We start from the raw sequence: 24795 nt of genomic DNA, 5'->3' as shown, positions 1-24795 counted from the left end.
CAAACGTTCCCTAGCTCTGATTTGCAAAAGTGAGAGCCCTCTCTCCCTGGGCCCAGATCCCAGGGTGCTAAAATTAACAATCAGTATACTTTAAGCTAATGACTTACTGGTCGTGACTGCCACGAACAGACATAACTCTCAGATAAAAGCCATTAGAGAAAATTGAATAGCTCCAGCGTGGTGAAAATTTGGATACATCCTGTTTCATAAATCACGCTCGGAGGTTACACTGGGCAAGCTATTTCCCTCTCTGAGTCACGATGAGGCCCCAGGTTGAGGGGGTCTGTATACCCTTGGGAAAGAAAACATAGGGACAACAAGCATACAGTCTGGGGCACAGAATGAGTCAAACAAACAAACAAACAAAAAACAGCCCATTCACAGAATGCTGTCTTATCAAGACTCATTCATGTCTGGTATGTCACATGTCACATCCAAACAGCACACTGCACGGTGTCTAGTACAGAGTAGGAGCTCAATATATATTAGTCATTACCCAACAGGGGATTCCATGGTTCTCCAGAAACTTCTTGCCCTTCCATAATGCTATTCATTGGTCATGGCACCCCAACATGTCCAGACCAAAATCTCCTCAATTCTCTTTTTCTATCTCCAGGTAATACCAGTGTTTTAGGACTCAGTTCTAATTCCACCTCATCTGAAAGGCCTTCTCCAAGCACTCTAACCTATAGTCATTTCTCCCTCCAAGAAGTTCCCCAGGAATCAATAAAAGGAGGGGTCTTGAACAGTTTTAAATTATATTGTAATAGAAGGTATGCTTTTTCCATGTCCCTCTCTCTTCCCCTGTCTGCCTGTTGAGAGATGCCAAGGCAACTGGAAAGCCACAGTACAGCAAGGACAAAAGATGGAAGAAGACGAGTCTTGAACACAATTTAGAGTAGAGCCACCCAGCTCACATCAGTCCGGGGGTAAGTGAAAAATGCACACTATGTGTGAAGCCACTAATATTTGGGGGTTGTTATAGCAACTAATCTGAATTAAGCTAATTGTGAAAACTAATGTCAATGCTATACTTAAAGCATCTGTAAGTGTGCTAGATACAGAAGTCTCTCAGTAAATATAAGTTCCTTTTCCCCTCCTCCTCAGCCTTGGAGGAGATAGTGGAATTCTGTGTTGTCTAGTGACAATTAGCCCTCTGGACACTGACTCTACTTCATGCACAATACAGCCAGAGTCCAGAAGTTGATGAGGTGAGAGTAGGATGGAATAAATACCTACAAACATTTAAAGTCCCATCAATTCTGAGACTAAGATTCTGTTTCTCAGCCACTGCCCTCTCTGCTCATATGCACCCATTCACAATAATAGCTAAATTTTATTATACTCAGGTGGTTCTCAGATGCATTTTTTTTCATATTTTCACATCTGAAATTAGGATGCATGTTTCAGTCAATGACATCTTGGCATTGTGTTACTGTTTAATTGAAAGCATATTTTCTCTTTTAGGAAGTAATAGGGCATCTTACAATCTATCGCATCTTAAATTCGATGAAATACAGTATTGGGCACTTAACTATGTGCCAAGCACTCTTCTAAGTGCTTCACGTAAATTCATTTATCCCTCAAAAAATTCAAAATAGCAAGTACTACTATTATCCCCATTTTAAAGATGCAGAAATGAAGACCCAGAGAGATTCAATAATTTGCCAAGGCACACAGCTAGCAAGTTGAGTGAAGATAAAGATGACCATCTCTCTCTAAGGAACTTCATACCATGCCACTATTTTCCAGACCCTGGTTTTTGGGTGACAATAAAGTCCCCTTCTTACAGAGAAAGCTCACACATGAATTTTGTGTTTGGCAATATGGTGGACCACATATTCTAAAATACTTCTCCATAAGAAGAATTTGGAAGAATTGATAAAGATGTTCTTGATGTTTTTCAAATGCATCACTGAGCTGGCAAAAAAGATAAGAAATCTGGAGAGGCCAGGAGGAAAGCAAAAGCAGGAACCAGGGAAAATATGCAAGAACCGAAGGGAGTTTTTGCCCTAGGAACATCTGCTACTGTATTCCTTAAGCTTCTGTTTCACATGTGTATGGGGTAGGGAAAACTAGGCACAAAGCCTAGGGACTAAGGAAAGAATCAAACAGGGGTCCAAAAGACCAGAAGCTCAATGTTAAGGGTAAATGAGAAATAAGCTTCCATACAGAAGATGCAAGAAAAGTGTCCCAACTTTGGCACTGAGAAAAGGGAAGTAAAATCTCTCCCAAGAATTAACGACCACAATGTGGCCTTCATATAGGCATGTGGCCTGAATTCACACTATCTGGGTGGTGGTGGGGGGGGGGGGACTCAATTAGAGAATTAAGTTTCAAGAAATAAAAGACAGTCTTGGAAATATTTTCAAGGAACAAAGTCTATAAAATATGACCAAGCAGATTTGATAAAGAACCAGGTTTGAGATGGAACTTCTATAAATTAAAAGTGTAATAATTAAAATGAAAAACTCATTGGATAGATTAATCACAGCTAAGGACTGAATTAGTGTACTAAAAGATAGGACAAAAGAAATGATCCAAAATGCAGCCCAGAAAGACAAAGGGAGGGAAAACGTGAGTGAAATAAAGCTAAGGAATAAAGAGTAAAGTAGCCTACCAAGTATTTAATCAGATTTCCAAAGGGAGATAAGAAAAAGAACAGAGGAAAAAGTGATATTCAAAGAAACAGTGGCTGAAATTTTTCCCAGAAATTTTGAAAGACAAAACAACTTTCAAATCCAAGAATGCCAATGAATTTCAAGCAGTAAAATTACAACATATATACACATCCTAGAAAACTCATAAGACTAAAGAACACCAAAGACAGAGAAGATTTTGAAAGCATCCAAACGGTGCAAAAGAGAAAGAGGGAGACAGAGACACAGAGAGACAGAGAGAATTAGATCAACAGGCCACCACTTAAGAGCAACAGTGAAAGTTAGCAGACAATGAGAAAATATCTGATTACAGAAAATAATTGTCCTAAAATTCTATACCTGTAGAAACTCTCTTTCAGGAGTAAGGCTGAAATAAAGACATTTTCAAACAGGTAAAAATCCCACAAAGGAAATACTAAAGGATTTCAGGCAGAAAGAATATAATGCCAGAGATTTAAGATACAGGAAGGAGTGATGAGCAAACTTACTTATAACTATTTAAGTAAATCCAAACAAACCTTAACTATAAGAAACAATTATACCTCACTTGTGGGGTAAGGGAAAAAATGATAAATCTAAAATACTGTATGCAAATTCAAAGGGGGATGACTAAAGTTAAGTTCAAGTGTTCTGAGTTTCTTTTATTTGAGGAGGAGGAAAATAGAGATGTAAATTAACTTTAGCCTTATTAGGTTATGATTAATGCTGTAATATCTAGGGTCACCTTATTAGGTTATGATAAATGTTATAATATCTATGTATAAGTGAAAGAATATACATAAAAATAAAAATAAACATTACCATTCAAATAAGTTAAGAGGGGAAAAAATAAATGAGTAATAAAAAAAAGCAATCAAGGGACGCCGGGGTGGCGCAGCCATTAAGCATCTGCCTCTGGCTCAGGTCATGATCCCAGAGTCCTGGGATCGAGCCCCGCATCGGGCTCCCTGCTCGGCAGGAAGCCTGCTTCTCCCTCTCCCACTCCCCTTGCCTGTGTTCCCTCTCTCACTGTCTCTATCAAATAAATAAATAAAATCTTATAAAAGCAATCAAAAAGAAGAAAAAAGTTTTGGGGGGCAAGTGTTAATGAATGCTAGTAATCACAGTAAGGGGGAGATTAATTAAACTAGCCAATTTTAAGCAAAGATTGTAAAGTGTGCATTACACTCACACACACGCGCACACAAAGAAAAAGAGAGAGAAGTAGAGAAAAAAGAGAGAGTGTGCCATGTTCTGGCAACAATATCCCTAAAACAAAAAGACCCAAAACAACTTACAGTTAAACTCTTCAAAAGATATACCACAGAAATATTTACCTAAAGACTTCTGGTGCTGATGTATTCATATAATACAAAACAAACTTCAAGACAATAACCATTATGGAAATGAAGAAATTTGTTACATAAAAATAAAAAGATTGACCCGTCAAGAAAATATAATAGTGAGGATGTACATAATAACAACAATAATCTTAAAATACAAAAAGCAAAAACTGACAAAATTTCAAGGAGAAATGAACGGGCCCAGAATCACAGATGGAGAGTCCAACACAATTTTGCCATTAATTGATAGCTCAAGCAGAAAAATTATCAGTGAGGATATAGGACATTTGAATGACACAAGTTAGATTTAGTGTTTCTAAACAGAACACTGCATTCAACTCAACAGGAATACACATTCTTTTCAAGGATTCATGAATTGTTCTTTTTTTTTTATGATTTGTGACTAGATCATAAGCAAGCCTCCACAAATTTCAAATGAGTGGTATCCTACAGATTGCAATCTCTACCCCAATATAAATACCCCCATAATTTGGATAAATCAGAGGTCAAAGAAGAAATTATAACAGAAATTAGAAGACAAGCCAAATTATTATGAAAATACATATATAAAAATTATATGGTATACAGACAAATAAAATTAAAAGAAAAAATTACAGCGTTAAATTAGAAAATAAGAAAATATAAAATTAGAAGATTTTTAACTTCTAAAATAAGACATTTTATTTTTTATTTTTTAAAATATTTATTTGAGAAAGAAAGAGCACATGCACATGTAGATGGGGGGAGGGGCAGAGGGAGAGAATCTCAAGCAGATTCCCCACTGAGTGTGGAGCCCCACACAGGGCTGATCTCATGACCCATGAGATCATAACCTGAGCCAAAACCAAGAGTTGGAGCCTTAACTGATGGAGCCACCCAGGCACCCCAACATAAGACATTTTAGAGAAGAGAATAATTCCAAAAAATTTAGCAGAAGAAAAATGGTTAAGATAGGAACAAACATTAAGCAAAACACAATGAAGACACAAAACAAAATGTAAGCACAAATGAAAGGATCAATAAAGTTACTTTGTGAAAACACAAATAAAATAGACAAACCTCTGGGAAGATCAGGGGGAAGAAAGCTCAGAAAAAAATAAAGGAAACACAAACAATATTAGCAATAAAAAGGAATTTATAACTACAGTGCAGCAGAGATAAAAGAATATTATGGATAATATTATATGAACAGGAATATTCTGCAATATCACTGAAATCATAAATAAGTTAGACAAGTTTCTAGAGAAATAGATTAGCCAAAATTGACTCAGGAAGAAATAGATCTATAACCATGAAACAAATTAATCTTCCCATAAGGAAAACATCAAGCACAGAGAAGTTCACAGGTGAGTTACTATCATTTAAAAAAAAAAGAGAAACTCACCCAAACTTTTCTAGAAAACAAGAAAAAAGAAAACACACCTCAATTCATTTTATGAGGCTGACATAATTTTGATACCAAAACCAAGCAAAAACACAAGAAAGGAAATTTATAGGCCAATCTCATATACAAACATAGATTAAAATATACTAAACAAAATATAATCGAACAACCCAGCTGTATATGAAAAGGATAACACACTATGGCCAAGTTGGTTTTAGCCTAATGTTTTAGCTGTTTAAACATTAGAAAATAGATTAATGAAACCCATTGCATTAATAGGCTAAAAAAGAAAAACCTTATGATCATCTTAATAGATGAAGAAAAACAACTTTATAAAATTCGACAGCCATTTATAATAAAACCTTTTAGTAAACTAGAAATACAATAGACCTTCTCCAAACTTATTAAAGGACATCTACCAAGAAAAAAATATACCAGGAATGACATACTTAATGACAACATGTTGAAAGCATTTCCTATGAGACCAAAAGCAAAATAAAAATGCCCAGTTCCCACTAACTTCTATTCTTTATTGTACTACAGATCTCAGCTAGTGTAGAAAGAAAGAAAATTTGTAAGAATGGAAGAAACAAAACTGTCATTATTTGCAATTGATATGATTTTCCACAAGGCTGCTACATCTGCCTATGCACAACAGCACACAGCCAAGAGAATAAGTGGAGGCTGCAGTTGGCCTTTGCTGTGCCCACCCAGTCACACACTTTACAGAGAGCTGGGTCTACCAGACACAAACCTGTAGTCCACTTGGCAAGCCAAGTCTCCAAGGGGTTCATATCTCCCCAGATATGATGTCATTCCCTAATTCTTATTAAAATGTAGCATGAACTAGCAAGTCACTCTCATTGTGAATACAGAAAACTCAAAAGTATCTACAAATAAACTATTTTAACTCATAAAATGGCTTAGAAAGTTGGCATTAAATGAATATACGAAAGTTAAGTACAGTCCTAGACACTGGCACAAACATAAAATGAAATTTAGAAGAAAAACCATTAACAAGAGCAACAAAAATATGTAAGGTATATATAAATAAATCTTGAAATGTACAAGTTCCTTAATGAGAAAAAAATTATTAAAAGGTATTAAAGAAGGCCAAAATAAATGAAGAGGTATTTCATATATATAGATAGAAAAATGTCAGTATACTGTAATCTGTTGTATAGAGACAATGTAATCCCAATCAAATCCTCATAGGATTTTTTTCCTAGGACTTCATGAGTTAAATCTGAAATGTATAACCAAGATTATTCCTGAAAAAGAAAAATAATGTCTAAGGTCAAAAACAAGACAAGGGTGCCCACTTTCAACACTCCCATTCAACATAGTACTAGAAGCCCTAGCCAGAGCAATTAGGCAAGAAAAGGAAATAAAAGGAATCCAAACCAGAAAGGAAGAAGTAAAACTCCCTCTGTTTGCAGATGACACAATGTTATATATTAAAAAACCCTAAAGAATACCCCCAAAAAACTGTTAGAACTGACAAGTGAATTCAGTATAGTTTCAGGATTGAAAATCAATACACACACACACACACACCCCAAAGAAACCAGTTGCATTTCTATACACTAATAACAAACTATCTAAAGAAGAAATAAAGAAAATAATTTCATTTACAATAACATCAAAAAGAATAAAATACTTAGGAATAAATTTAACCAGGGAGGTGAAAAATATGTACACTGACAACTATAAGACACTGATGAAAGAAATTGAAGAAGACAAAAATAAGTGGAAAGACATACCATGTTGATAGATGAGAATAATTAATATTGGTTTTGGGGTTTTTTTTTGTTTTTTTTAAAAGATTTTAATTATTTATTTGACAGAGAGATAGCCAGCGAGAGAGGGAACACAGGAGGGGAGTGGGAGAGGAAGAAGCAGGCTCCCAGCAGAGGAGCCCAATGTGGGACTCAATCCCGGAACGCCGGGATCACGCCCTGAGCCGAAGGCAGACGCTTAACGACTGCGCTACCCAGGCGCCCCATAGAATAATTAATATTGTTAAAGTGTCCCTACTACACAAAGCCATCTACAGACCCACTGTAATTCTTACTAAAATTCTAATGGCATTTTTTCACAGAAAGAGAAAACTATCCTAAAATTCATATAGCACCACAAAAGACTCCAAAGCGATCTTACGAAAGAACAAAACTGGAGGCTTTCTGATTTCAAAACTATATTACAAAGCTATACTAATCAAAATTGTATGGGACAAGGATAAAAACAGACACATAGACCAGTGGGAAAAATTGAGAGCCCAGAAATAATCCCCCATGTATATGGTTAACTAATATTTGACAGGGAGCCAAGAATACTCAATGGGGAAAACAGAATCTCTTCAATTAGCAGTGCTGGGAAAACTAAATATTCACACGCAAAAGAATGAAATTGGACCCCTATCTTATACTGTTCTCAAAAATTAATTCAAAATAGATTAAAGACTTAATTGTCAAACCTAAAACTATAAAACTAGAAGAAAGCATAGGAGAAAAACTCCTTGAAATTGGTCTTGACAATGACATGGTGGCCACCTGGGCCTCAATGGGGGCAATGACAAAGACTGCGATGGAGGGAAAGGGTCTTCCTCCCGCCTCACCCTCTGTTCCTTTGTTTCTTCCTCCTCCTTTCTTTTCCAGCCAGTCTCATCCACTTCCCCTAAGGGCACTCTAATCCTACGTAAAGGCATGACTTCCCAGTACCTCAGGGAAATAGGGTGCAAGCCCACAAACTATTTCCCCATCACCACTTGCGCAAAAGCTGATTTGAAGGCATCTCTGGGTTTCAACAAAGGGAAGTGCCAGGATTTCAAGTGTCTCGGGTTTTGCACTGGAGACCCTTCACTGCTAAGTATCAAGATGAAAAAAACTGGAAACTGACCAAAACCTTACTCAGAGTTGGAGTGGAAAGATTCGTAGTGACAGCACTACCTGCTTGAAACTCTTCTGAGATTGCTTTGTATGTAATTCCTCTGGATCCAGTCACTGAATTTGGAGGTGAGCTGCATAAAATGGAGGAAAACTCTTCTGCCCTTCTTGCAATGTGGTTCTTTTTTTTTTTTTTTAAAGATTTTATTTATTTATTTGACAGAGATAGAGACAGCCAGCGAGAGAGGGAACACAAGCAGGGGGAGCGGGAGAGGAAGAAGCAGGCTCATAGTGGAGGAGCCCGATGTGGGGCTCGATCCCGTAACGCCGGGATCACGCCCTGAGCCGAAGGCAGGCGCTTAACCGCTGTGCCACCCAGGCACCCTTGCAATGTGGTTCTGAATCACGTTCACAAGGCTGCCATGAGTGACCACCTGAAGTCCAAGACTCACACCAAGCGGAAGGCAGAATTTGAAGAGCAAAATGTGAGAACGAAGCAGAGGTCCCTAACTCCATCCCTCTGATGCAAAAATACTGCACAAACAGAAAATCAGTGTTATCCAGGACTCTGTGAAAATGTGCCCAGAAGCAAACATCCCACTTGAGAAGGCTGACCACCCAGCAGTCCGTGCTTTCCTGTCTCACCATGTGAAGAACAGAGGCTCCATACCTACGTCAGACCAGCTGAGGAGAGCATATCTGCCTGATGGATATGAGAATGAGAATCAACGCCTCAACTCACAAGACTATATGTGTGCGCACGCACACACACACACACACACACACACACACAAGAATATTATTCAATCATAGAAAAGGAACTCCTGCCTTTTGCAACAACATAGATGAACCCTAAGAGCATCATGCTAAGTGAAATAAATAAGGCAGAGAAAGAGAAATACTATATGACCTCACTTATATGTAGACTCTAAAAAGCTGAATTCATAGAAACAGAGAGTAGAATGGTGGTTGCCAGGGGCTGAGGGTTGGAGGAAATGAGGAGACATTGGTTAAAAGGCATAAATTTTCAGATGAATGAGTTCTAGGGCTCTGGCATACAGCACAGGGGGTGACTATAATTAACAGTACTGTATTGTACATTTGAAATTTGCTGAGAGTATATCTTCAATATTCTCACCACATTTATAAGAAAAGGTAACTGTGAGGTGATGGCTGTGTTAACTCACCTTATTGTGCTAAGCGTTTCACAACAAATACCGATATCAAATCCTCACATTGTACACCCGAAACTCACACAATATTACATGTCAATTATATCTTAATAAAGCTGGGGGGAAAGAAGAAAACAAGAAGACCCAGGCTTGACCAGATACCCGCCACCCTGCTAACATAGTCTGTAATAGAAAACAGAGGGCCTGCTTTCTGCCTGGCCAGCCTATGCATATCCGGGCACAGCCCCTCAGCACTGTGCCTGGGGCTGCCCCAGTTTAGCACACTTTAACCTTACGTGGCACTGGTATATGTGGGCTCGCGCTCTTATCCTGATACTTCTGCCACCTGATTCAAAAAAAACAAAAAAACAAAATAAAACAAAAAAAAACCCACAGCCCCCATCCCATACAGTCCTTAGGATTCCTTGCCAAACCCAAAAGGTGGTACCAAAAAAAAAAAAAAAAAGAAAACAGACCAGCGATCAAGAAACCAACAGCCTCCTCTCAGCTCTGCCAGTAACTAACCTTGTGAACTTTGTCAAGTTACTAACCTCTCTGGGCCTCTTTTCTCATATGTAATATATCTTTGATTACCTGGCACAGTTGTTATAGAGACTGGAATATAATAATGGAGTTGACACTACTTTGTATCTCTATATGAGGTCATAAAAAGTAAGAGGGATTTTGTTAGGCAATATGGTCTATGGAATAAGAGTCTCTTAAAAGACCCAAATGAATGAATTTAGTACAGTGGGATTTCAAGTGAAAAATGAGCCCTGGACCAAGATAGAAATCTAGAAGTTGGGGCCTAACCAAAAATCTCTGTTAACACAATGTAAGCAAGAAACCTGGAATGTTATGGGAGGACAGGTGCTCCAGAATTGTCTTTTCCAATCCTGCAGCTTATGCAAAGGGAAACCAAGGCCCAGAGAAGGTGAATGACTTATCCAAATCACAGAGCAAATTTGTGGCTGAACCCAAACTAGCACTCAAGTCCTTTCTTCCCTCCCTCTCAGGTTCTGTCCTGATACTGGTCCATGATGCTATGCTGGTCCATTCTGGTCCACAATGCCACCTTATAGAGAAAGTGTAATGACTCAACACCTGAAGAAAATGCCACAGCCTTCCCCATGGTACTCACTGAGGGGTGCTGAACTTGGGGGCACTTATTTTCCTGTGTCTACAAGTTCAGTTTGCTCATGAGTGTAAGTCACTCTCTTCCATGTGGAAATCCCTCTGCCAACTTCACAGCACAAGACAAACAGAATGTGTTGACCGAGAGCTTAAGAACCAATTACAAATCCAGTACTGATACAGACCACAGGGCCTGGGCTGGCAGGAGCTATGGTCCAAATCCCTGTGGCTCTTCAGAAAATTGTCTCCAGTTCAGTCCTTCCCACTAGGATCCTGAATGTGCGGATGGAAGTGTGTCAAAGGACAATTCTACCTGTAATCCTGCCTTAAGTTGCAGACTTCTGCATGCTGTGGGGAGAGGACATGTTCTTAAAGAAGTGGCCTCTAGCTGGTTGGGACAACAGGAGAGCAAATAAGTGGGTCTAGTGAAGTCTCTGGAGGCCAAGCCTCAGGCCAGACCAAGCACTGGACTTATAACCCAAATATGCATCCCAGGTGTTTATGTGGGAGGCTGTTAAATCCCCTGTGGGATGCTCTCTATCTCCAGCTGGGTAGGGACTTTGTCTCTTTCAGTGACCTCAGGCACAAAACACCCTGGCCCCTCACACACCTGTCTCCTCACCCTCTCAGAAGTCACCTTCATGGCAGCTGCCCCCTTTACTCACATCCATGGTCCCAAGTGAGCCTTTGCCAAGAGCTCTGAGAATGACTGAGGTAGAAATGGTCACAGGTCAGGCCATATGAGTGCACAAGGGATCCAGAGCCAGGCTCTACTCCCATCAGCAGGCAGCTCTTCCTGAGCCCACCCTGGCCCACCCTGAGACCCGTCTAATGCCTTCTTGGTCTGGGTCAAGAGGGGAGACAGTATGGTCATGGGGTGGTGCAGAGCATCTGCTCTGTATCAGGCTCCAGCTAAATGATAGAGAAGTAAATGAATAAAACAATTTTCTTTTTCTTAGAATTTCCTCTTCCATTGAAAGAAATATATAAATGTATAATTCAATATAGAAATTCCTCCAACCGGAGTTCAAATAAGATGCTTGACCTTTCTCTTGCCACATGTGCTCTATATGGTCTTGAATATTTTATGCCCCTTCTGGGCTTCCAATTGCCCCATCTGGAAAAGGAGAGGAGTGGATTAGACGAACTTCTACTCTGAAACTTACGTTCCTACAATCCAATGACCCCCTCCCCAGAAGCTTCTACAAGTCATTCATGGCCAGAGGCCAGACCCAAATTCTTCACCAGATTGCTTTGCTCAGAACTCAGGTTCTGTGTTCTTTGCTCAAAGGTAAGTTACAGGAGACATCTGGAGTTTGTCCCAGGGACAGCCGCTCACGTCACCTGCTGCTATTGTTGGACATTAGAGCCCCCACATCATTGCATCCCTGCCCACTGTGCACCTGGGGACCACCCCAATAGTCTCCAACCTCAGGGACCCTGTGGGTCCTAAGGCTAAGAAGGCTTTCACAAGGCAATTGTTTTCTTGTTGGCCTCCAGCCTCCAGCCTACCCCCCTGTCATTCTGGTGTTAGTTTCAGCCCCTTGAACCACAGCTCTCATAACATCTCCTTGAAAACCTGTTACGTCTCATCATTATCTCTTAACTCAAGCCTGAATTCCTTAGCCTGGCACTCATGACTCCCCAGACCCTGTCTTCAGCCCACCTCAGCTCTTTTGGCATCACCACCCTAAACTCTCCACTATGTCCTTTATGTTCAAACTTCAAGGCACGTTCCCTGCTAGTCTTCAGAACTGATTTGCTGTCCCCACCTATCAAGATTCAATATAAATGTGGCCTCCTCCTGGAAGCGTACTCACATTCCCCAAACCACAAGGCACCCCAAAATACTGAAGCACTGACACCATTCATTCTGGGCTTGCCAGGGCCTGCTTGGTTTTCTAACTGCCTGGTGGTCTCCTCTGAGGGCATCCAGCACCTCCTGCTAGGGCCCAAGTCCCAGAAGAATATGCCCCTACCAACCAGCATCTAGCATAATGCTCTATGCGTAGCAGGTAAAGACTTGTTAAAGACCAGTAAAGACTTATAAAGACTTCACTTGTAGTGAAGATAGCTGGACAGATGATAGAGGAACAAAGGAATGGATGAACAGTGACGAAAAGGCTCAGAGGTCATGTTACATTGGTAGAAGAAAAACTGAAATGGATGGAGAAATAAACGAGGAAGTGGACCTCAGTCCTGGCCACCACTATCTCTCACCTGCATTACTACAATAGACTCCTAACTTGCCTTCCTGCCTACTCTCCTCAAACTGCCATCACAGCAGCCAGAGCCTGTCATTTCTCTGCTTACAACCTTCCAATGCCCACCCATATCACTCAGATTAAAAGCCAAAGTTCTCCAGATAACCCACAAAGGCCTTCATGACCTCACCCAAATTATCGCACTGACTTCAACTCTCTGACTTTCATTTCACTCCAGGCCTGTGGACCTTCATGCTCCTCCGCAAGCGTACATCAGGGCTTTTACCTTTCTTCTTCCATCTGACTGCTCTTCCCCCAAATATTCACACAGCTTGCCCTTTCACTTCCTCCTGGCCTCTGGTTAAATATCTGCTTATCAGAGAGAATTGTCTGACCCTATACAGACGTATAAACCTTCTCCCACCCTTGGGATTCCCTTGCCTTTCCTGTACTTCTCCAGAGTGCTCAGCACCTCTTGCATGCTGTATGTCAACCTGCTTACTGTCCGTCTTCCCACACCAGGAAGCAGATTCTATAAAAGCAAGTGTTTTGCTCACTGCTGTATCTCCAGTGCCTCAAACAATGCATGGCACAGAGTAGGGACTAGGAGGATAGTTGCTGACTGGATGAATGAGGGGTTGAGTGAATGAGTCTGTAACTGAAATCCCTGACACCTTCAGACATTCTTCTAAGATGCTCTTATCTGATGTGGTTGCCATTGTCCTATGTCTGCTCAGTTCCAGTCCCATCCGATGTCACAACAGATGGACAGCACACATTCTCGGGGGTTCTTTAAAAGTGGCAAACTTAAGAGAACTGAAAGACCATCTTCTGGAGGGGATGGGGCCAGGATTAGTCTACTGCCTGGTTCCTAATGCAACATTTTAAAATCCTGCTCTCCCTCCTCCTGCCAGCCTCTCTGCAAATTCCACAGGGTTAAAAGCACAATTCTGGTAGAAAATGAAGAAAACAAAAGCATCCTCTTTCCCATGGTGGAGCTCATAGGGAGCTGGGTTTCTCTTTCCCCTTTGGACCTCAGCCCCAAGCATGTCTGCAGAGCCCAGCTACCACCTTCCACCTATCTGATCAAGGGCCTAATTCCTAAGCTCTCATCACACTGAAAGAGAGGACAAGACACTAGAAGAGCAGAAAGTAAGACAACAAGAGCAATCATCATGGCAGCTTCTGGTCTCCCTTTTCTGTTAACACCCTTCAATTACACATGTCCCTCAAACAGCACAATGACATCTCTCCACCCCAATGGTCTCTTCGCCTGAGCTTCTGGGCTGTGAGAACCAGGTGAAAGAACGATGAAGAAGAGGGGGATGCAGGTGATTCGCCAGCCTTGAGTCCTGCTATAAACCCAACATAACTTCTTGTCTGTGGCCAGACAGGTGGGTGTTGAAGGAGGGGTGAAGGGGGTGAGTGACTTAAATGAAGACAAAATAGATCACTGAATGAGTGAATGACGAATGCAAGAGTCAGTGACCCACAGTGACTGAATAGACCATCTGTCCTGGTGGTAATGGCCTTGTTGCAAGAATGGCTCCCTGGACTCAGTAAGACATGCTCTCTGGATTCTCTTGTAGGCCTAAGTCTAGTGCAATCTCAGGGGTGGGGAGGAGAGTGTCAGCTCCTGACCCATGTGATGTATCATGCAAATAACTCTCAAGCTCCAAGGGGCCTTCATAAGTTTGTAAAGATCCTTCATAAAAGCAGCTGTGGAGCCAAGTCAGGACCACCTGGAGTGCCCTCAGATCTCCTATATCCTCTACAAACCAGGGTAGATGGGGAAGCCACAGCTCTGGGATGCCTTGTGACTTAGCTCCCTCCTCCCAGGAGCTCCTCAGAATCATCTAGGATTTAGTTGTCACCTATCACCAGTCCCTAAAAAGCTGCTGAATGACAGTCTAATTCGTGTTGCCTAGAAGATGGTACGATCTTTGAGGGGGAGGGGCTAATAGGCACCTCAAATGCCATATGTCCTAAAATGAATTATTACCTTCCCCACCCCCAAACCTACTTCTTCCTTAGAATTTTTATTCCACTGAATGGTGGGTGCTCAGCTGATATCTGGGTGCTCAGCTGATAAAACTTCATTCATTCATTCATCCAACAAATATTTGTGGCACACGTCAATAACAGACTAACTGCCAGGATCAAGCAATGAAGAGCCCTCCCGGAGCTCATCATCAAATAGGAAAAAGAGGCATTAATTATCATGTGATAAGTGTAAATAAAGGTAAAGTTACAACTGTGATAAACCCTTGAAGGAGGTAAATAGTGTTTTAAATCCTTATAAAATGGGATTTGACATAGTCGTGGGTCATGGAAGGGACAACTGAGCAGAGAACTGAGAGATAAGCAGGAATCCAGTATGTGAAGACATGAAGGAAGAGCATTCTAAGCAGGGGAACAGCACATGCAACAGCCAATTGTAGGAGGGAGACTGCCAAGCCAAAGGACTGAGACGAGGCCAGCAAGTCAGAAGGGAGCAAGGGGGGGGTGCTAGGTAGGAGGATGTATGAGACAGCAGTAGGGTTGGACAAACAAGACCTTGTAGGATTTACTAAAGTGTTTGGTCTTTATCTTAAGATCAACAGGAAGCAACCAAAGTATTTTCAAGAAAAGAAATGACATGAACAATTTGTGTTTTGGAAAGGCACTCTGGCTGCTCTGTGGTGAGCAAATTGGAGAGAACCCACATAGATACAGCTGGACCAGTTAGGAGGCTCCTGTGGTATTCCAGAAAGATGACAATGGTACCTTGAACCAGTATGATCCTAGTGGAGAAGGACAGACAGAAGTGATGAATTTCAGATATTTACAAGAGAACATCAACCAGACTTGGTGAGGGATGGGACATGGGCTCTGAGGGAGAGAGGTGCTGAGGAGGACTACCAGTGCTCCCTGATGTATGCAGCTGCATAGATGAAGGAGCTGGTCAAGGAGATGTGACATACCTGAAGAGGACCACACAGGAATAGGACAGTGCAGGGAAAGAATACAGAAATTCCGTTTTGGACATGCTGAGTTTGAGAGTCCCTTTGACTTTTTCATCTCCCTCACTTTCTGCCTTTGACCAGTCACCTGATTCTACCTCCTCTCCACCTTATCTTAATTAAGGTTCTTGTCATTAAAACAATCTCCAGGGGGCGCCTGGGTGGCACAACGGTTAAGCGTCTGCCTTCAGCTCAGGGCGTGATCCTGGCGTTATGGGATCGAGCCCCACATCAGGCTTCTCCGCTAGAAGCCTGCTTCTTCCTCTCCCACTCCCCCTGCTTGTGTTCCCTCTCTCGCTGGCTGTCTCTATCTCTGTCGAATAAATAAATAAAATCTTAAAAAAAAAAAAAAACAATCTCCAGGATCTCATGAAATATCACCTCCTCAAAGAGGCCCTCTCTGGCCACTCAATCTAAAGTACCCTTATGCTACTACTCTCTATTTCAGTCACTTGTGGGTTTTTTTTTTTTTGTCCTTTCTAAAAATAGGTAATAATTTCTTGCACTTTGAATCATAGAAATAAATACGGACATACAGGTAGGTCTATATCCTAGCTCTGCTTGCTAAGAGGGCATAGAAGCAATGATACACCAAAAGCACAGAGCACATGTTGCCCCAGATTTTGGTTTCTAAATACCATTCTCCACTAAAAGGATCCAGGACTTCTTAGAGAAATGGCTAGTTCCAGGGCCAGAAACTTTCTGTTATCTCTCAATATCCAGACCAAGAGTTTTCACCTCTGGGAAGGTCTCTCTGATTGCCCCAGTAAGAGAGAACACTTCCTCTTCTGATACGGCAAGGAGTCCCATACCTGCTGGGATCATGTCCCACAGGCCGGCCTATCACTTACTGTTCACAAGCCACACAGTCTGACTGCAGCTGGAGGACCAGGATATACCCTGCTCACATGTATTCCCTGTGCCTTGCACAGATCCTGGCACACCACAGGGTCTCATTTAATATGTGTAGTGCGAATAAATGAATAATAGTAATTGAAATTTCTGCATCTTCTGAGAGATCCTCCTAACTTCATTATCCCCAAAACCACAGAGAGTGAGAGAAATTCATTCTTCCCTCATTTTACACACAGGGAAAGTGAGGCCCAGAGGAAGTAAGGTAACACAGTGTACCCAGACGCTGAGCTAGAGCTGGAGTCCAGGTCTGTTGCCAGTCATTCTGGTGTTCTTCCCCAGAAGTGGAGTGGGATAAGAAGGAAGGATATACCGTTCGTGGTTCCCTTATTCTGTGTCAGATACTGCACTTCAGTAAACTTTCTAGTGCTAGTAAAACCACAGCATTATAAGGAACCCAATTTTACAGACAAGGAAACTGAGACTCCAGCTCAGATCTGTGTGTTTTTCTCTGCACATGGCTGGAATTGGTTCAGCTCTCTCCTGACCCTCCATCAGGGGCAGTGAGACAGCCTGAGCCCATCATTCTGTCTCTCAACCATGTCCTTTAAACCAGCACCACACACAGGCCCACAATGCAGCCCACATTCCCAGACCACAGGCTGTATTTTACATGGTTTCCAAACCCAGGATATTTGGGTTGTAAGACAAAACCTCCATTTCTCCAGCAGAAAGTGAACACTACACACAATTACCCAGCCAAACTGCTGATGCTTACAGACACTGCATCATGCTGAATAGGGTCTGGTCTGCCCGGAGACGTCCTCAGCGGATCCTGGACTCCCCCAGAGCTTGGCACCGAGGGGACTCTGGAACTGGAGGAGGGAGACTGAGCTGGCTGGATCGCAGAGTCTGGGTGGAGGCCCCATTCCCAGGATAGAGATTGATTCAGGGGAGCAGTGAAACCACAGAAGCCCAGTGCTGCCCACCCCGAGAGAGTGGAGGTGATCCCCGCCAAATTCAAGAGACCTCCCCACCCCGCCCCTGCGTCCCACGGAGTGGCAGTCTCTGTTTGAGGCTGGTAAGGCTGACGATGCTGATGTTTAAGACCTGGGGCCAGAGACATCAAGCCCTTAGCCCTTCCCTGGTTGTCCCAAAGGGGTGGATTTTCCTGTTTTCGAAACTTTCGAACCAGGGGAGTGATCTGAAGACATTCACTACAGACTCTGACAGCAGACAGAACTGGGATGTAATCATGGCCAGCTCTTACTTAACCTCGTTGTGCTTCAGTTTCCCTATCTTTAAAATAGAAGTGCCTGTCTCACAGGGTTGTTCCAGAGGTTTCATGAAACAAAAGATGCAAAGAACCTACCAAGTGGCTGGCCTTTAGCAGGTACTAAATAAATGGAAGTAACCGTGAGTAAGCCTTCTCCCAGCCACTCTGACTGCCGGGCCCAACACGCTCTTGCTATATTTAAATCTGTTCTCATTTGGTGGAGCTAAAAGTCCTAGGAACACCCCAAAACCTCAGCAGAGACACAATCAAATCTGTCTTACCTTTTGGAGATGACATTTATCCCTTACCTATACCAAACTCCCAGCACATCACCCAGTACCAGGTACTTCCCAGGGCCTCAGGCCAATGATTCCTCCTTCCCACTTTGTAACCAAACGCTTTTGGGAGGATCAATCTTAAATGTGGTTAACAGCCATCAGAGTATGTGGGTCATTGGGGGAAAGGGGTGACTTAATGCATACTGAGAAGCAGAATCCCACTACAGTGCCTGAAAGCCCACCATTAGAGTCCTTCTAATCTTTCTTTAGTGCTAAACACTGCCCCCCACTGCTCCCCTTGCCAAACATTAACAGCCTTGGGCAGGGTAAAATAATCAGTCTTGGAGTCAATTAGTTAGAAGTCTCATCAACTTTCAATGCAGCCAGAGCCCTGCCCTGCATTCAGAGGTCCCTGGTGATTGACATCTCTTATAAGTAAGAAGTGACAAATGGTGCCCTAACCACTTAGTAGACTTGAAACTCCCTCATCGGGAAGGAGAAAAAAGTGAGCATTTGTCTATGACCTCACAGGTCTAGGAATGGGGGCAGAAAAGCCTCTGTGTATGTCCCCCCACATTCCAGAGCCCAGACTCCTCATCCTGAGCTCTGGTTCTAGAAAAGGCATGCTGATCAGAGACCATGTGGTCCACACTGGGGGAGGCAGAGCTCAAGTCCAAGAGACACAGACCTCCCAGCAGAGCCCTGGGCCTAGACAGGGTCACATGAAGAAGGGGTGGCCATGGGGCCAGGGCCAGGCTTAGGGCAGGGGTCAAACTCCTTCGGGCATCCAGACACTCATGCTTTTGAGACAGGGAGGAGCTGGCAGCTGAGGTCCTCAGAGCAAGGGGCATTTATCAATGGCCCAATTCATTCTCAACAATCCCCATTGTCTGAGCCAGAACAGAGATGGGCATTATCTCCCAGAGCCGCTGGAAAGAACAGCCCCAAGACATGGTCACGAATCCGAGTCCAAAGATACAGAAGCCAAAACTGAGACATGGCTTGAAAACTACATGAAATATCTGAAATTGGAGATGTCCCCCCAAATCCAGGCAACATGCTTCCCAACCTCACAGCCAAATAAAAGGCTTAATTGCTGGTTGTTCGTTTACTTATTCTGATCTCTTTCTACAAAGGATGTGGGAGTTTACACTTAAAGATGTGTGTACTATGCAGTTGTTAAAGCAGAAATTAAAAGTAAAGCCAGGGTTCCAATGAACACAATTACTACCCTGGAGCAATATGCTAGACTAAGAGCTTCCTGGCAGCTAAAGTAGGAAGAGAAACCCACAGGTTCTGTCACAAGCTCAGGAGTCACAGAGACCTATAGAAATCCCTTGAGCACTCTCTGCCTCAGTTTCCCTGTCAGGAAAAAAATGGAACTATTAACCTAAGAACGTTGTTGTGAAAAGTAAATGAAATAAAGCATATGCTAAAGATTCAACCAATATGTTTCTATTACCATTATTATACGTATCATTATTTTTTTTAAGATTTTATTTATTTGACAGAGATAGAGACAGCCAGCGAGAGAGGAAACACAAGCAGGGGAAGTGGGAGAGGAAGAAGCAGGCTCATAGAGGAGGAGCCTGATGTGGGGCTCGATCCCATAATGCCAGGATCACGCCCTGAGCCGAAGGCAGACGCTTAACCGCTGTGCCACCCAGGCGCCCCTACACGTATCATTATTACTATTATTCTGTTGTCTGACTTCTCTTCCTTAAATTGGAACTATGTTAACTTAGTGGGGCTGCCCTGATGCTCTGTGATCCCGCATCATTGCTCTGAAGTTCTGACTGGCAGGCGTATGTATTTGATTAAGAAGAAGAAGAAGAAGAAGAAAAAAAAAAAAAAGGAAACAGACCAGGACTGAGTCGTCATGAGTCCTCCAGTTTTCCAGTCTTGTCTTGAGTCCTAAGGTGGCTGGGGCCCCTGTAGAGGGGAAGGCTGGGGAAGGAATGCAGACTTCCTTCACTCTGCAAGAAGGCTGCCAGGCTGACCTCAGCCTGCCCTTACTGAACCATCCCCTGGGGTCAGGCTGAGGACCAGGGCAGGGAGAACAGATCCCTGCACCCCGCTCAGGAAATGGCTGAAGATCATCTCTCCCCGGCATATAAGGAGACTTGGTGGAGTGAGAGCTCAGGCACTCCTTGGACTAAACCATAAACACTAAGTAAGATAAAGTCAATGTCATCTTTCTAACCTCCCAGCTAAAGGAACACATAAGTCTAGGCACCCCCGCTGAAGCCTGTCCAGAGGAGAATGACCTGGAGGGAAGATGTCTAGAAGCCATAATAATAACAAAAACAACCTGATATTTTGGGTCACCTACTCGTCCAAGCACTGTTTAGTGTGTCCCCAGTGATCCCCAGGGGAAGGAGATCAGGGAGAATAAGATGCTGTCAAGGAAAGAGAAAACCACTGGGGGAAGGGGAAGGAGCAAATCCAAAGCCAGCTCTTCCAGCCTGGCTGAGACAGGAGACTCACAACAGGCTGATAAAAACCAAAGAGAAGGAATCAGCCCAGCTCCACTCACTGTCCCCCCCGTCAAATGACTGTGTGGCCCCAGCCCATAGAAGGCTCATGGCTTTTCTACAGCAGGGGGAACCCAGAGTGCAAACTAGAGCCTAGAGCAAATTACAGGTGCCAGGCTCTGCCTTAGCCTGCAAGCCTGGCCTTTTCATTTGTAAGAGGGTAAAAGCTCCTTCTAAGTCCAGACCCTTAAGCCCCAGGCTATACGGGCAGCCTCAGTTCTAGACCAAATAGGAAACCCCAAAGGCACTGTCATCTTCCCTTAACCCACAGCCAAAGTCCCTAACTTAAGATAGTCCCTACTGTGGCCAGTTTCTTGGACTCAGTGTCCAAGGTGCCGTATGTAGGCTAAGTAAACGGGGTCTGGAGGCTGGGGTACATTAATCCGGGGGGAACGTTTGTGCATTGCATATTCTACACACGTAGGCACGTGTTGCATACGTGTCACTGTCCACAGGTGTACGTGTTGAAAGTATGTAAGAGTCTGCACGGATGTTCTGACTGGAACCGCACGCAAGACTAGCGTGTGTGGGTAGGAACGTGTGTACACATGAGCAGCTGTGTGTGGGTGTGAGTGCCCTATCAGCGTTCGTGAGTTTGCACAACTGTGTGGTCTGCCCACCCCCTCTCACTGTCCTCCTGCCTCTTCGGCCATGACAGTGGGCTCCCAAGCTGTCTCTTCACCTGGCCAGCCAGCTGGGGTCCCTCAGAGCCCCATCTACTCCAGTGTCAGGTGAACACTCTGAGCTCCCACCCTACGTACAGCCGTGAGAAACCAAAGCCACCGAAATGACCCACAGAGAAGACACCCCTGCTGGGGACAAGCCCAGTCACCCTAGAAGGTCGGAGTCCAGATAACACTATCCTAATTCTGTCTTCATCGGCTCACTCACACACGTCCATCCAACCCCACATGTGCACTCTCTCAGCCCACTTGCAGCCTTCCTACCCCACACACAATGTACTTCCAGGAAACGACACACATGCCACCTGTGGGCACACTCCAGGTCCACCTACAGGTGCATTCCCCCACACACGGACATACTTTCTCACTCATACTCCTACCCTGGGACACATGCTAGAAAGTTCCACAGGCTAACACATCGGCCCAGACAGTCCCTCCCACTGCCCACTGTCACTCCTACACCTACTGTCCAAATAGTCGCAAGCACGCTCAGTCCCCCACTAGGCCGGCCCACCCCGCAGGACCCCAATCAGCCGGCCCAGGGGGTCTACTCACTGCGAGGGAGCGGGCGGGCGAGCCGGTGCGCCGCGCGGCCAGCGGTGGCAGGGCGCAGCTGGGGCTCCAGAGGCCGGGCCAGCAGAGGGGCCGCCCGCTGCCCCGCGCCCCCGCCCCGCGCGGCCCCAGCCCGCCCACTCCCCGGCGGCCGCAGGCCCTTCCACGACAGCGCGCCCCCTGCCAAGCCTCCGTCCCGCGTCAGCCACCGCTGCCTGGAGTCTCCGCCGGGCCGAGAAGCTATTTTGGTGCCCCCGGCAGTGGAGACGTCGCCCTCTGGTCGGCGGGGAGCGCTGGAATGGGGACGCGGTCAGGCTTAATTAGAGACCTGGCTTACCCCGGGGCCCGGCGGGAGTCAAGGCTGGGAAGCACCCCGGAGCCAAAGCCGACGAGGCAGGGGTGCCCACGTGTGCCCCGCATGCCAACATCTGGAGAGGGGAAGGGAAGGAGCGGCGAGCGCTTCCCTTGGAGCTGAAACAAAACAAGGAGGGGTTTGGGTGCGGTTCACATGCTCTGAGGAGGGAGCCGCCAAACTTTGAGCAGTCCCCAAAAGCCTGGAATGCGACGGGGTTTACTCACCACAGGTGCTTCCCTGAATCTAAGTCACCCATATAAGATCACCGACCTCCAGACCACCGACCTGCCAAAATGACAGAGGGCGTCTGTTGAGACTCCTTCTGACTTGGTGCACATCAAACTTCCCCTCTGGACGTCTTTGTGTCAGATGGCTAAGTCAAGAAAAGAAGGCTGATTCCTACCCAAAAGCTCGGGAACGTTGCATTCCTGAATTGTAAGGAAGCTGCAAGGTCATTCCATCCAAGTTCCTCCACCCTGCCAGGAATCCAACGGGAACTGAAGGGCCTCTACCCACACTGGGGGATCACCAAGGTAAGTCGTCCCTAGCCTCCCTTGGGTCCCGTTCCTAAGCTCACACACTCTAGTTGGCAGGAAGTTCTCCTTGGCATCTAACCTAAATCCCCCATGTGTAAACTATATCAATATGCTCACACTACGCGTTCAGAGGGAAGGAGGTCAGCTCCATCTCCGTGACAGAATGACGGCCCCAAGGTTCCATCTCAGCCTTCTCTTCCTTGATGCTAATACCTTTGTTCCGTTTTTCAGGCCCGGGCTAACAAGGACAATTGCACCCTGGCCCTGGACACATCGCAGCTCCTGACATTAATTCAACTGCCTCAGCTCTCTGGGAACCCCAGGCTCTAGATGCCCAAGTCATTCAGATGAGCCAGCTTCACCGCACCTTCCATCTATCCAGGAGAGCCTGATTCCTCTCTCCAGTCCCTTGAGAGGAGCTTCAGTTCCTATCTCAGTCACTCCTGTCTCAGGCCCTGGGAACAGAACTTGGGCCCCAGCCATCCACATGGCTGGGCATTCACACTAGGGCCACGGTCTTCCTCAAATGGGCATGGTTTGCAGAATCTTTTCTCCGAGTCCGTTTCTGGTAGATGGGTTGTATAATAAAAAATAGTCTGGACTTTCTCCTCAAGGAGACCTGACTTTGCATCCTGCCTCTGCTATTTTCTAGCTGTGTGTCCTTAGCCAAGTCACTTAACCCCTCTATGACTCAGTTTTCTCGTATTTACAGTGGGAATCATAATAATTCTGCCTAGCTCAGAGGGTGCTGAAAGTATGAGATGAGATCAGGAATGTAAAAGTACCTGGAAAGCCAAGATATTTTTTAGTATGCTAGTAATGGAATGAGGCTTAGATCATAAACAGGATAAATACTGGCAAAAACCTCAGAAATCTTTTATTTCCAGGACCAAATTTCGTGCCTGGGTTTCAGAGCAAGAAAGGAACAGACTTGGTTTTCTAGGGGTTCCTTTAGGGTACTTGTATGAATGTCCCCCACCCTGCATTCCCCAACACACACACACACACACACACACACACACACACACACACACACACACACTTTCCCAGATACGTACGGCACAGTCCAGCCTCCTGGCCTCCTGTTGGCCCCATAGGCCCCAGCTGCCTGTACCCTCGCTGGCTGCCTCTCCATTCCTGGGAGGCCGCCTCATGCCTCCAGGCTTGACTGCAGCAACTCCAAATCTCCCTACAGGGGCCCCTGTGGGCGACTCCTCTCTCCTTGCCCATCCTTCTGGGCCATGGCTCCAGCAAGGCCTGCAACTCAAGGCAAAGGTGGCAGAGGCTTTCTCCAAGGCAGTTCAGACTTGAGGCTGCCCAAGGGAACTCAGAGTTGGAACATCATCCCCCTTGACCCCCTCCCCTCTGTCTGCCTGGCTTCCCAGTGCTGTCCTGTTTAATTCTTAATGGAAATTCCATCCCTAGCGCCGGCCTGGCTGGCTTACGGAGTCCAGGCTTGGGCCAACAGCAAACTCCACCCAGAGACAAGAGGCCTGCCTGGCCATATAAACACAGATACACCATATGCACATATGTGTATACACACACGAGCGGAGAGACTTGCCCAGAGACATTCACAAATTCAGAGATTCTCACCCAGATAAATCATACAGGGAAAGATAGCAGGCACTGTAATCACTAATACTTAGGGCACGGTGCTAAGTACTTTGCAAATATCAACTCCCCTGATCCCCACAACAGCACTGGGTTCTGGTATTATCCCCAATGTACACATGAGGAAACTGAGGTACGGGGAGGCTAAGTCACTTTCATAAGGCATCTAGTAGCAATAGCCTAACACGCGAGTACTAAGAACTGTGGAAGGGGCTTATGAGCATTTTCATTTTGTCACTGTGGTCACTTTTTGTGGAAGTTACTATCATCCCATTATACAGACAAGGAAAATGGAGGTCGAATGGTTTAAATCACCTGCCTATGGCCTCCCAGCTTGTGAGATGCAGGGAGA

General features: G+C 44.6%; 1 protein-coding gene across 2 annotated transcripts in view; it reads right to left on the bottom strand.

The window, feature by feature from the left end:
* INSC (INSC spindle orientation adaptor protein) overlaps nucleotides 1-22446 on the bottom strand; it is a 118032-nt gene extending 95586 nt beyond the window's left edge. The window contains exon 1 of one of the 2 annotated variants that reach the window (XM_008708899.2): nucleotides 22276-22446. In XM_008708899.2, coding sequence (XP_008707121.2) covers nucleotides 22276-22366 — 91 coding nt within the window. In that variant the 5' untranslated portion in view covers nucleotides 22367-22446. The remainder of the gene's footprint in view (nucleotides 1-22275) is intronic. The other variant, XM_008708898.2, reaches the window with a different exon arrangement.
* Between the last annotated feature and the right edge of the window lie 2349 nt (nucleotides 22447-24795).

This window comes from Ursus maritimus, unplaced genomic scaffold (genome assembly GCF_017311325.1).
Source record: "Ursus maritimus isolate PB19 unplaced genomic scaffold, ASM1731132v1 scaffold_23, whole genome shotgun sequence".
In the NCBI taxonomy this organism is placed as follows: Eukaryota; Metazoa; Chordata; class Mammalia; order Carnivora; family Ursidae; genus Ursus; species Ursus maritimus.
Note: the sequence above shows the minus strand (reverse complement) of the source record. Positions and strands in the feature narration are given on the sequence as shown.